Genomic DNA, 12,509 nt, shown 5'->3' on the forward strand with positions numbered 1-12,509 from the left:
TGTTCGTAAGATCATCTCCTTTTCTTCAGCAGGAGATGCAAGCCCTTTTGTTAAAGGGTGCAGTGGAGTTGGTTCCAGAGCAGGAAAGGGGTCAGGGATGGTATTTGAGATATTTCCTGATTCACAAGGAGGATGGTGGATTTAGGCCTATCCTGGACCTGAGGATTTTGAATAGGTTTCTCAAACAGGAGAAATTCAAATTGCTGACTCTAGCAAAGGTACTTCTGGTGTTGAACAAGGAAGACTGGATGGTGTCTGCCTTGCAGGATGCTCATTTTCATATCCACATTCTGAAGTTGCACAGGAAGTATCTCCGGTTCGTGGTAGGGTCACAACACTACCAGTTTGTGGTCTTTCCTTTAGGTCTTACTTGCGCACCTCGGGCCTTCACTAAGGTGATGGCGGTGGTTGCAGCGGACCTCATAAGGAAGGGAATATCTGTATTCCCTTACCTGGACGATTGGCTAATAAAAGCCAAGTCCCCAGTGCTTGTGCTGCATCACTTGCAAATGACAACACGGTTGTTGTTCAACCTGGGTTTTATGGTAAATGTGCCCAAGTCTCACCTTGAGCCCTCTCAGCACCTCCTGTTCATAGGGGCAGTACTGGACACAACATTGAATCGGGCCTATCCTCCGCCTCAGCGGATTCAGGACATTCAGGCGTTGATTACAATGTTTCCAAAGGGAGCGTCTGTTCCGGCCCTCAAGGTCCTACATCTGCTCGGTGTGTTCGCTTGCTGCATTCTGTTGGTCACTCATGCACGTTGGCACATGAGCGCTCTCCAGTGGTGCCTCCGCAAGTAGTGGTTTTAACATAAAGGGGATCTGGGGGAGTCGATAACCATCTCCAGAGACGCTGCAGTGGATCTACGATGGTGGGCTGTGGACGGCAACCTTTCCCAACGAAGGCAGTTTTGTCTACCACCTCCGGTGGCCACAGTCATAACAGATGCTTCCACTCTAAGGTGGGGAGCTCATCTGGGGGACCTGGAGATCAAAGATCATTGGTCTCCAGTGGAACAGATGTTTCACATCAATCTGTTAGAATTACGGGCGAAACGTCTGGCTCTCAAGGCCTTCCTACCGTCCCTTTGCGGTCAGTCAGTTCAAGTCTTGACGGACAACACTACTGCGATGTGGTACATCAACAAGCAGGGAGGAGTAGGGCAGTACCTTCTCTGCAGAAAGGCTCTGGTCCTGGGCTCAGGACCATTGGATTTGCATAGTAGCAAACCATCTGACCGTGGTTCTCAACGTTCATGCGGACAGTCTCAGTTGGCATTTCTCGGCCGATCACGAGTGGCGTCTCCATCCAGACCTGGTTTTTCACATCTTCCGGATGTGGGGTTTTCCACAGATACACCTGTTTGCCACTCAGGAGAACACGCACTGTCCGTCGTTCAGCAGCCTCCAGTATCCGGTGCAGGGAGCGTTGGGGGACACGTTTCAGATGTCTTGAGGCGACCAGTTGCTTTACGCGTTCTCCCCCCCCCCCCAACCCCCCCCCCCAACACCCTTGATTCCTTTGGTTCTGAGGAAGATTAACCAAGATCGGGTTCAAGTCATTTTAATAGCCCCGGATTGGACAAGAAGGGTGTGGTACACAAACCTTCTCCAACTCACTGTGCCCTCCGCTCCGTCTTCCTCACAGGGCAGACCTCCTCTCGCAGGGGCAGGTTTAACACCCCCACCTCCTGAGCCTGCACCTACATGCCTGGAGATTGAACGGGGAACTGGAGTTCTTTTTCTCTCCCTCCAGAAATGGTGGATGTTATCTTATCGGCCAGGCGACACTCCACCTAAACTGTCTATGCGCAAAATTTGTTACTTGGTGTGGAGATAAGCAAATTGATCCCTTAAAGGCTTATTTGTCTGATGTTTTGCTTTTTGCCTATAGTTGTTAGGTTTTTGAGAGGCCTGACTAACAGGTTTCCTCCCACTACGTTTCTCATGCCTCCATGGGATTTGAATTTGGTTATGGGTTCACTGTCTGAGCCTGTGCATTCTTGCCCGTTGAGATTTTTTGTTTTGAAAAAGTTTTTTTCTCACGGCCATCATGTCTGCTAGGCGTGTGAGTGAGCTCCAGGCTCTAAGTGTGAAACCTCCTTTTCCCTCTTTTCATGCTGACAAGGTGGTGCTGAGAACCAGGGCAACTTTCCTTCCCAAGGTTGTTACTCCCTTTCATATGGGCCAATCTATAACGCTGCCTTCCTTTTACCCTCCTCCCCATCCTTCAAAGGAGGAGGAAAGACTTAATCGCCTAGATCCAAGAAAGGCTTTGAGTTTTTACATTGAAAGGGCAAAAGGCTTTCATATTGATGATCAACTTGTCATAGTTTGGACTCTTGCTCTGGGCAAGACTGCTGGTTCAAGGATGACAGTACTTATGTTTGTAGGTGAGTATGCCTATCCTACAAAAAGTTGCAACTGTAGTACAAACCCATCCGGCTCACTATCAGCACCTCACCAACAAGCCAAACAGTCAAAGGTGATTTGTGGCAGCCTTTACACATGGACTCAGAAGTATGACATCTCAAGGAGTGTTGTGGTTAAACGGAGATTACCGCTTTCTCACAGATATATCATGTCTCGACCAAAAACAGGCAATAATGAAGATGCCGTAATGTTTCAACAGTTTTTATTTAATACAATATGGTAAATCGTATGGGCTGCAATGATTAGGATAATGAACAGTGCAAGGGATAGAATTGTAAAGACGAGGGTCATGATTCTGAAGACCCCCACCATCTTGTATTAGCATAGAAAGACATAGTGTATCATATGTCTGTGTACCCTATCATAATAGGCCTATCCTTCTACCTAGAGGAGAGCTGGGTATGCTAAACCTAATCTGCCAATGGCATGTCCCTGGAAGGAGCCCCCAACCCTGGTTACCTTGAATGAGGTCTCAAGCTAAGACTTAGGAAGAATACGAAGTCCAGGTCAGCGTCAAGGTGACGTGCAGCATCGATAGCAGCGATGGTATCTGGTTGGAAACCCTCTGATTATCTGTCTAAAGCGTGATGTATTTATACAGATCTACTTGGACCCCTGACGTAGGTTGTTCCACAACAGTAGATAACACTACATGCTTGGAACGATAATTTCTAATGTGAACACCTACAGTTTGTCTTTTTTGCTTGAGTTGATGCCTTAGCGCAGTGACACTGATAACATAACTCTAAACAAAAGGGCCTAACGATAAACAAGGCAGCCATCTTAGAAGAATCAGTTAAATAAATGGGCTAAGACAGAGCAAGCTAAGTAGGTTAAAAGTCACTAGGTGCACGAGCCTGCAAGCCAAAAGGCTAAGCTATCTCCCGTTATCCCATTAAAACAAACTAGGATTCACCACAAACTCTTCGTTGGATATGTGGGCAAGATGAAAGGCAAAGCCGTCCACAAGAGAACCCGTTCCTGGTGGGTCATTCTTTGCATAAAGATTTGTTGATCACTGCAAAGAAGGTTCTTCCTGGGGGTATTAGGGTCCATTCCACCAGGGCTAAGACTGCCACTTGGGCAGTGACTAGAGGTGTACTAGTTGTGGATATTTGTAAGGCAGCAACTTGGGCTTCCCTCCACACTTTCGCGAAGCCTTATTGCTTGGATTTGGAAGTTAGGAGGGATGGCCATTTTGCATGTTCTGTGTTGCAGGATTTCTTGGTGTGACCACCCAGGGACCCACCTCCGAGTACAGTACTGCTTTGGGATTCTATTCATAAGGTGAAGAATCCACGGGTAGTTGTATCCATTAGTTACTTACCTTCGGTAACACTTTTTCTGGTGGACACAGGAGCTACCTGTAGATTCATCACAGTCCCTCCCGCCTCCCCGTTGCCTGTCTGGTTTTATATATTTATATATATATATATATATATACACACACACGTTTTTGGTGTTTTTATATAAACAAATATTGTGTTTTATATTTGTATTTGGATTGGTATATATATTGTTCTTGTGAAGTTGGTTTTCACCTGTTCGCGTGAAACTTACGTCAGCATGTTGACAAGGACTTCTTATTGCCACAATGACGTCAGACGGAGTCGCGTGTGGAGCCGTGCAATTGTGATGTCATCGTCAACGTGAAGAGCTGGGAAGAAAGTTTCCGTCACATGCTGGCACATTGGGAGAATTCATAAGGTGAGGAATCCACAGGTAGCTACTGTATCCACCAGAAAACGTGTTACCGAAGGTAAGTAGCTTGTTCTTTTTTTCTATGATTTCTTTTAAACAATGAGTGCTGGACTTTTTTATGGATTTGACCTGATAATTTGTATTACTCTTTTTGTCACTTTTTAAATGCACAAGATATTTTATTTGTAGCATTTTTTAATAGGCTATAATATAGCATGCTCATTCTGAGGAGAACTACAGATTTATTATCCAACAATGATGAAATGTTGACTATCACTGTTTGGAATGAGGATTTACTGAGACAACACTGAAAAATATATTTAATCATAATGCGATTTTAAGCTGCAACTACATCACCTGCACTTTAAAAAAAAAAGTAAATTGTACCGTGCACTACACCGTCAGCACTACATTCTGTGATGATAACGTTTTAATTAATGTGGATTGTACATTTTTATTTCAATACAATATTGAAAATGTTTGTCTTAAGTGGTCTTTCCATTAGCTGTGTGGGTTATTTACACCTTCGGAGCAATGGCCCATTCATGGGACATGTGATATATGTGACGAGAATGATTACATATTTGAGTCATTCTTAAAATAGTTAAGCTTGGAGAATCCACGTCATTACCTGTCCATTTTATTATGCCAGTGCTAATTTTCTCCTGAGGAGAAATGTTTATTTACTATTTTGTTACAACTTTATAGAGCGAGCAGAGCGTTGTACGTGGCATAGGGAAGAATAGCGATTGCAAAATGTCAGGAGCCACATGAGGTTTTCTTTCTGGTTTCCAACTCTGAGAATCCTCACCTATGAAGTTTTTCTTGCAGGCATGTGTTGAATGTGCTAGGGAGATCCAAGGAAGCCTCAGAACTGCTGCCTAACGACCCATCAAAGGGGATTGCTGATGGCATTGCTAACGCTTGGAAACTCTACGGATCGGAAAAGTAGGATACCTTTGTGTTTGTTATTCTCCTCTTTCTCTTTGCACGGTTGATTGGCAGGCCCACTTTTATATCAGTTTTCGCAGTGATTAAGTAGAAATCGGCTTGCTGCACCAGTCTTGCCTGTCCAGATACGCGTGACAAAATAGAACACAAATAGAACACAATTAGAATAATTATTGTTTTGCCTTTTACTATTGTGATTACTGGCAGGCTCTCTGATTTTGGGGCCTCGCATCACTGTTACCATCTTGGAGCGACGGCCCTTAGGCTGGTGGGAATACAACTACTTGAAACCTGGCTGTCCCCAGTTTCTCCATTCTTAGGGTAGCTAGTTGAATATTAGTCGAGAGTGAGCTAGTGTTTGTGACTGTACCAGACGCCCCCAATATCTTTAACTAGATAAACCAAGCAGAAAATAACTGATCACAAATGCACATGAGTTTTCTAGTCACAAATTCTGTATGTGTAAACTATTCATAGCTCTTACTATTTACTAAGTGCAGATTGAGGCTAGAGGTGTGCAGCACAGAAGAGGAGCTGTGAGTTTAAGCAAACGGGTTCAAAATAAATACTGGTTTCTGTAACCAGCGTAAGAAGTTGGAGGGCCGGTGAAGTACGGTATAAGGTCCTTATGCTGGGTTATCTTTTTAGGTTTTCAAGACTGGGAACTGCGCAGTCACGCACGCAAATGGCAATATGCCGAAAAAGACAGGCTGTCTGCTGCTCGGCTCTTTAGCTTCTTTGTAGCAGTAGAAGCAATACCTCACGGGGTTCTCTTGGATCTCACACCCTGGTGCTGGTGATTCTGAAGGCCACTGTTGGAACCAGAGGTGTGCGATCGAGACCACTGGACCGCCTGAGTGCTGCCATCCGAATCCCCTTTGCCATTTGAGGGCTCCCAGAGTTCACGAAAGAGACTCGGGAGTGCCAGAAAAACTGTAAAGCTACAGAATCGTATGGAAACACTTATGCCCCTAGGCTGAATTATTGCTGCCACTCCCTTCCTTGCCTCCCAGCACCACCAGCCATTCCTCCCCCTATTTCCCTCGCTCATGGTCTTCATGCTGTTCACTATTATTTCCTGGACTGGACAAACGGGGTGAGGGGTGTGGCAGTGAACGGCCCCCACTTTGGCTGATGAGAACACAAGTGACATGCATCACCACCCATCAAATGGTGGGGAGGAAACAACCACTTAAAGCCCAGATGATCCTTTGCACAGCCTATTTTCCAACTTACCTGTCACTGAGGCCAACAGTCAAGCAACACTAGTGCAGGAATCAAAATAACTCTGGAATCTGTAACTGAAGCCAAATTTGTCCCATAAAGTATAAAATGAACAGCAAAAGACTAAGGAAGTTAAACAAAAATAACAAGTTTGCAACTGGTCAGCATGTATGGATCAACAAAATCCCGAAGCCAAATTATTCATCCGTTTTTTTCCGAAGTCAAGCAGATTCACTTCCCCTCACCAACCACAAGCAACAAAGTCAAGAACGATAAAGCAATATTTCTTTTGTGTCAAATTCACAGCCCACTCACCCCATAAATCCTGTGAGCATATATCAAGGCAGTAACGAGGGAAACAGCACTGGTGACATTTTGAATACCCCATCCATAGCACCCAAGGAGCAAAACCCATGCTAAAGTGTGTTTATAGGTGCCCTGAAGGAGAGAAAGGATTCAACCACAATACCCGAGTCGGAATTGGCTACATAAAAAAACCTCCCTCAAATTCTAGAGCAAATAGAGGAGTGCTCGAAATCCCCCTGTGGCATGTCTCCCCAGTTCACATTTACCAGCCTAGGATCATTCTGTTGACAAAACTGACCATGATACTACTCACCTCACACACATTTGCAAAATCCGTAACTCCCACCAAGACACCTGAAGATCTATTCCCCAATCCCTGCATGAGAAAATTCAGGGCTATATTAGCAGAAAGGAACCCACAGAAATGGAAAAATCAACTTGACTGTCCTTAAGAGAAGTCTTGCCAATTATTTGAAAACTAGTCGATTAACCAACAGCATGTTATAAGATTGATGCTTTTGTATGTCTTGAGGTGACCGGTAGGAGGCTGGCCTGGTCTGTAGGGAGTACCTAAGGTACTTAGACCTTATACCAGGTCCAGTTATCCCTTAAGACTGAAATGTATTCAGTGTCTAGAAGCTAGGCTGTCTAGAGGTAGCTGTAGGCAGAGCAGCCAAGGCTGAACTAGGAGACATGTAAAGCTCTTGCAATACCATTGTAATCACACAGCACTCACACACAAGAAGACAATTCTCAGTGTTACCAAAAATAAAGCTACTTTATTTTAGTGACATGGGGCCAAAAATATCTTAGAGGCTATACTCCCTTAGGAGGTAAGTAAAACCCACAAAATATACACTAGTAACCAAAATCAGGTAAGGAAAAAGGACAAGGAGCCACAGGCAAAGGTGGCAAGGAAAACAACTCCACCACCGTCTCCACCACCATCAGTGCACACATTACCAGTAGCAACACCTCCACTGATACACTCCCCGACTCATACTACCATGAGTCAAGATGATCCCGATGCATGGGACCTTTACGATGCTCCAGTATCGGACAACAGCCCAGACTCGTACCCTGCCAGGCCGTCCCCACCTGAGGACAGTACATCTTACACACAGGTGATTGCAAGGGCAGCTGCTTTCCATAACGTCACCTTGCATTCCGAACCAATTGAGGATGACTTTTTGTTTAACACGCTATCCTCCACTCATAGCCAATACCAAAGACTACCTATGCTCCCAGGAATGCTAAAACATTCAAAACAAATCTTTCAGGATCCTGTTAAAGGCCGAGCCATAACTCCAAGGGTGGAGAAAAAGTACAAGCCACCGCCAACAGATCCAGTTTATATTACAACGCAGTTAACACCAGACTCAGTAGTTGTCGCGGCAGCTCGTAAGAGAGCAAACTCTCATACCTCGGGGACGTACCACCTCCAGACAAAGAGAGTCGCAAATTTGATGCTGCGGGCAAAAGGGTTGCAGCACAAGCAGCAAACCAATGGCGCATTGCCAATTCACAAGCACTTTTGGCAAGATATGATAGAGCTCACTGGGATGAGATGCAACATTTGATAGAACACTTACCCAAGGAGTTCCAAAAAAGAGCACAACAAGTGGTGGAAGAAGGACAAAGTATCTCTAATAATCAGATACGGTCTTCAATGGATGCAGCAGATACGGCTGCAAGGACAGTAAATACTGCAATAACAATAAGAAGGCACGCATGGCTGCGCACGTCCGGTTTCAAGCCGGAAATTCAACAAGCCGTGCTAAATATGCCATTTAATGAACAGCAGTTGTTTGGGCCGGAAGTCGACACTGCTATTGATAAACTCAAGAAAGACACTGATACAGCAAAAGCCATGGGCGCACTCTACTCCCCGCAGAGCAGAGGCACTTTTCGCAAAACACCTTTTAGGGGAGGGTTTCGAGGACAACCTACAGAAACCACAACATCACAAACAAGACCCACTTACCAAAGCCAATATCAGCGGGGAAGTTTTCGGGGGCAATATAGAGGGGGACCATTCCAAAAAAAATAGAGGGAAATTCCAAAGCCCCAAAAGTCCTCAAAATAAGCAGTGACTTACAAGTCACACATCCCATCACATAACACCTGTGGGGGGAAGACTAAGCCAATTTTATAAACATTGGGAGGAGATAACAACAGATACTTGGGTACTAGCAATTATCCAGCATGGTTATTGCATAGAATTTCTCGAATTCCCTCCAACAGTACCACCGAGAAAACACAGTATGTCAAAACAACATATAAATCTTCTAGGATTAGAAGTTCAAGCATTGCTCCAAAAAGAGGCAATAGAATTAGTACCAAAACAAGAACTAAACACAGGAGTTTACTCACTGTACTTTCTGATACCCAAAAAAGACAAAACTCTAAGACCTATACTAGATCTCAGAATATTAAATACATACATCAAATCAGACCACTTTCACATGGTTACATTACAAGAAGTAATCCCACTGCTCAAACAACAAGACTACATGACAACGCTGGATCTAAAGGATGCATATTTCCATATACCAATACATCCTTCACACAGAAAGTACCTAAGGTTTGTATTCCAAGGGATATATTACCAATTCAAAGTGTTGCCATTCGGAATAACAACTGCGCCAAGAGTTTTTACAAAATGTCTAGCAGTAGTAGCTGCACATATCAGAAGGCAGCAAATACATGTGTTCCCGTACCTAGACGATTGGTTAATCAAGACCAACACGCAAATACAGTGTTCACAACACACAAATTATGTCATAGAAACCCTACACAAACTAGGTTTCTCAATCAATTACTCAGTCACACCTTCTGCCGTGTCAAACACAGCAATACCTAGGAGCAACAATCAACACAGTAAAAGGAATTGCCACTCCAAGTCCACAAAGAGTCCAAACATTTCACAATGTAATACAAGCCATGTATCCAAACCAAAAGATACAGGTCAAATTAGTAATGAAACTTCTAGGCATGATGTCCTCATGCATAGCCATTGTCCCAAACGCAAGGTTGCACATGCGGCCCTTACAACAGTGCCTAGCATCACAGTGGTCACAGGCACAGGGTCAACTTCTAGATCTGGTGTTGATAGACCGCCAAACATACATCTCGCTTCAATGGTGGAACAGTATAAATTTAAACCAAGGGTGGCCTTTTCAAGACCCAGTGCCACAATACGTAATAACCACAGATGCATCCATGACAGGGTGGGGAGCACACCTCAATCAACACAGCATCCAAGGACAATGGGACATTCAGCAAAGACCGTTTCATATAAACCATTTAGAACTGTTAGCTGTGTTTCTAGCGCTGAAAGCATTTCAACCCATAATAACCCACAAATACACTCTTGTCAAGACAGACAACATGACAACAATGTATTACCTAAACAAACAGGGAGGAACACACTCAACACAGTTGTGTCTCCTGACACAAAACATATGGCATTGGGCGATTCACAACCACATTCGCCTAATAGCACAATTTATTCCAGGGATTCAGAATCAGTTAGCAGACAATCTCTCTCGGGATCACCAACAGATCCACGAATGGGAAATTCACCCCCAAATACTGAACACTTACTTCAGAATGTGGGGAACGCCACAAATAGATCTATTTGCAACAAAAGAAAACTCAAAATGCCAAAACTTCGCATCCAGGTACCCACAACATCAGTCTCAGGGCAATGCGCTATGGATGAACTGGTCAGGGATATTTGCGTACGCTTTTCCCCCTCTCCCACTTCTTCCATATCTAGTAAACAAGTTGAGTCAAAACAAACTCAAACTCATACTAATAGCACCAACATGGGCAAGGCAACCTTGGTACACAACACTACTAGACCTTTCAGTAGTACCTCATGTCAAACTGCCAAACAGACCAGATCTGTTAACACAACACAAACAACAGATCAGACATCCAAATCCAGAATCGCTGAATCTAGCAATTTGGCTCCTGAAATCCTAGAATTTGGGCACTTAGACCTCACACAGGAATGTATGGAGGTCATAAAACAAGCTAGAAAACCTACCACTAGACACTGCTATGCAAATAAGTGGAAAAGATTTGTTTATTACTGCCATAATAATCAAATTCAACCTTTACACGCATCTGCAAAAGATATAGTAGGATACTTACTACATTTGCAAAAATCTAAACTAGTTTTCTCTTCCATTAAAATACATCTTACGGCAATTTCAGCTTACCTGCAAATTACGCACTCAACTTCATTATTTAGGATTCCAGTCATAAAGGCATTTATGGAAGGCCTAAAGAGAATTATACCACCAAGAACACCCCCAGTTCCTTCATGGAACCTCAACATTGTCTTAACACGACTTATGGGTCCACCTTTTGAGCCCATGCACTCTTGCGAAATGCAATACTTAACGTGGAAAGTTGCATTTTTAATTGCCATCACATCTCTAAGAAGAGTGAGTGAAATTCAAGCATTTACCATTCAAGAACCATTTATTCAAATACACAAAAATAAAGTTGTTCTACGGACAAATCCTACATTTTTACCAAAAGTAATCTCACCGTTCCACTTGAATCAAACAGTAGAATTACCAGTGTTCTTCCCACAGCCAGATTCTGTAGCTGAAAGAGCACTACATACATTAGACATTTAAAGAGCACTAATGTACTACATTGACAGAACAAAACTAATTCGAAAGACAAAACAACTATTTATCGCCTTTCAAAAACCTCATACAGGAAATCCAATTTCAAAACAAGGCATTGCTAGATGGATAGTTAAGTGCATTCAAACCTGCTATCTTAAAGCTAAAAGAGAACTGCCTATTACACCAAAGGCACACTCAACCAGAAAGAAAGGTGCTACCATGGCCTTTCTAGGAAATATTCCAATGAACGAAATATGTAAGGCAGCAACATGGTCTACGCCTCATACATTTACCAAGCACTACTGTGTAGATGTGTTAACTGCACAACAGACAACAGTAGGTCAAGCTGTACTAAGAACATTATTTCAAACTACTTCAACTCCTACAGGCTGAACCACCGCTTTTGGGGAGATAACTGCTTACTAGTCTATGCACAGCATGTGTATCTGCAGCTACACATGCCATTGAACGGAAAATGTCACTTACCCAGTGTACATCTGTCGGTGGCATTAGTCGCTGCAGATTCACATGCGCCCACCCGCCTCCCCGGGAGCCTGTAGCCGTTTAGAAGTAGATCTTAAACATTTGTACATTTGTATATATTACTTTAAACTTCATTATGTACATACGCATTCACTCCATTGCATGGGCACTATTACTAGCATACACAACTCCTACCTCACCCTCTGCGGGGAAAACAATCTAAGATGGAGTCGACGCCCATGCGCAATGGAGTCGAAATGGGAGGAGTCCCTCGGTCTCGTGACTCGAAAAGACTTCTTCGAAGAAAAACAACTTGTAACACTCCGAGCCCAACACCAGATGGCGGGATGTGCACAGCATGTGAATCTGCAGCGACTAATGCCACGAACAGATGTACACTGGGTAAGTGACATTTTCCATATGTAGTGCATGCTTCTACTGGTGTCCCCACACTCACGAAGTCTGGGAAATTGGTCCTGGACAACGTGGGGGCACTTCTGCTAGTGCAGTGGTGCCCTTACACACAGTAACTTTGCACCTAGCCTTCAGTAACTGAAGGTTAGACATACAGGTGACTTGTAAGTTACCTGGTGCAGTGAAAATGGCTGTGAAATAGTGCTTGCACTATTTCACTCCGGCTGCAGTGGCAGTCTTGAAGGAGTGTTTGTCTGAGCTCCTTATTGGTGGCAAAAGAAATGCTGCAGCCCATGAGGATCTCCTGAAACCCCAATGCCCTGGGTACCTAGGTACCATATAC

At 43.9% G+C, this 12,509-nt stretch overlaps 1 protein-coding gene across 3 annotated transcripts in view; it reads left to right on the plus strand.

Moving 5' to 3' along the window:
- The window catches only part of GSS (glutathione synthetase), a 1,684,034-nt gene that overhangs the window by 516,367 nt on the left and 1,155,158 nt on the right, over positions 1 to 12,509 (plus strand). For all 3 annotated transcript variants that reach the window (XM_069243914.1, XM_069243916.1, XM_069243915.1), the window contains one exon: positions 4,971 to 5,087. In XM_069243914.1, the coding sequence (XP_069100015.1) occupies positions 4,971 to 5,087 (117 nt within the window). The remainder of the gene's footprint in view (positions 1 to 4,970; positions 5,088 to 12,509) is intronic.

The sequence above is a fragment of the Pleurodeles waltl genome, chromosome 7 (assembly GCF_031143425.1).
Source record: "Pleurodeles waltl isolate 20211129_DDA chromosome 7, aPleWal1.hap1.20221129, whole genome shotgun sequence".
NCBI lineage: Eukaryota > Metazoa > Chordata > Amphibia > Caudata > Salamandridae > Pleurodeles > Pleurodeles waltl.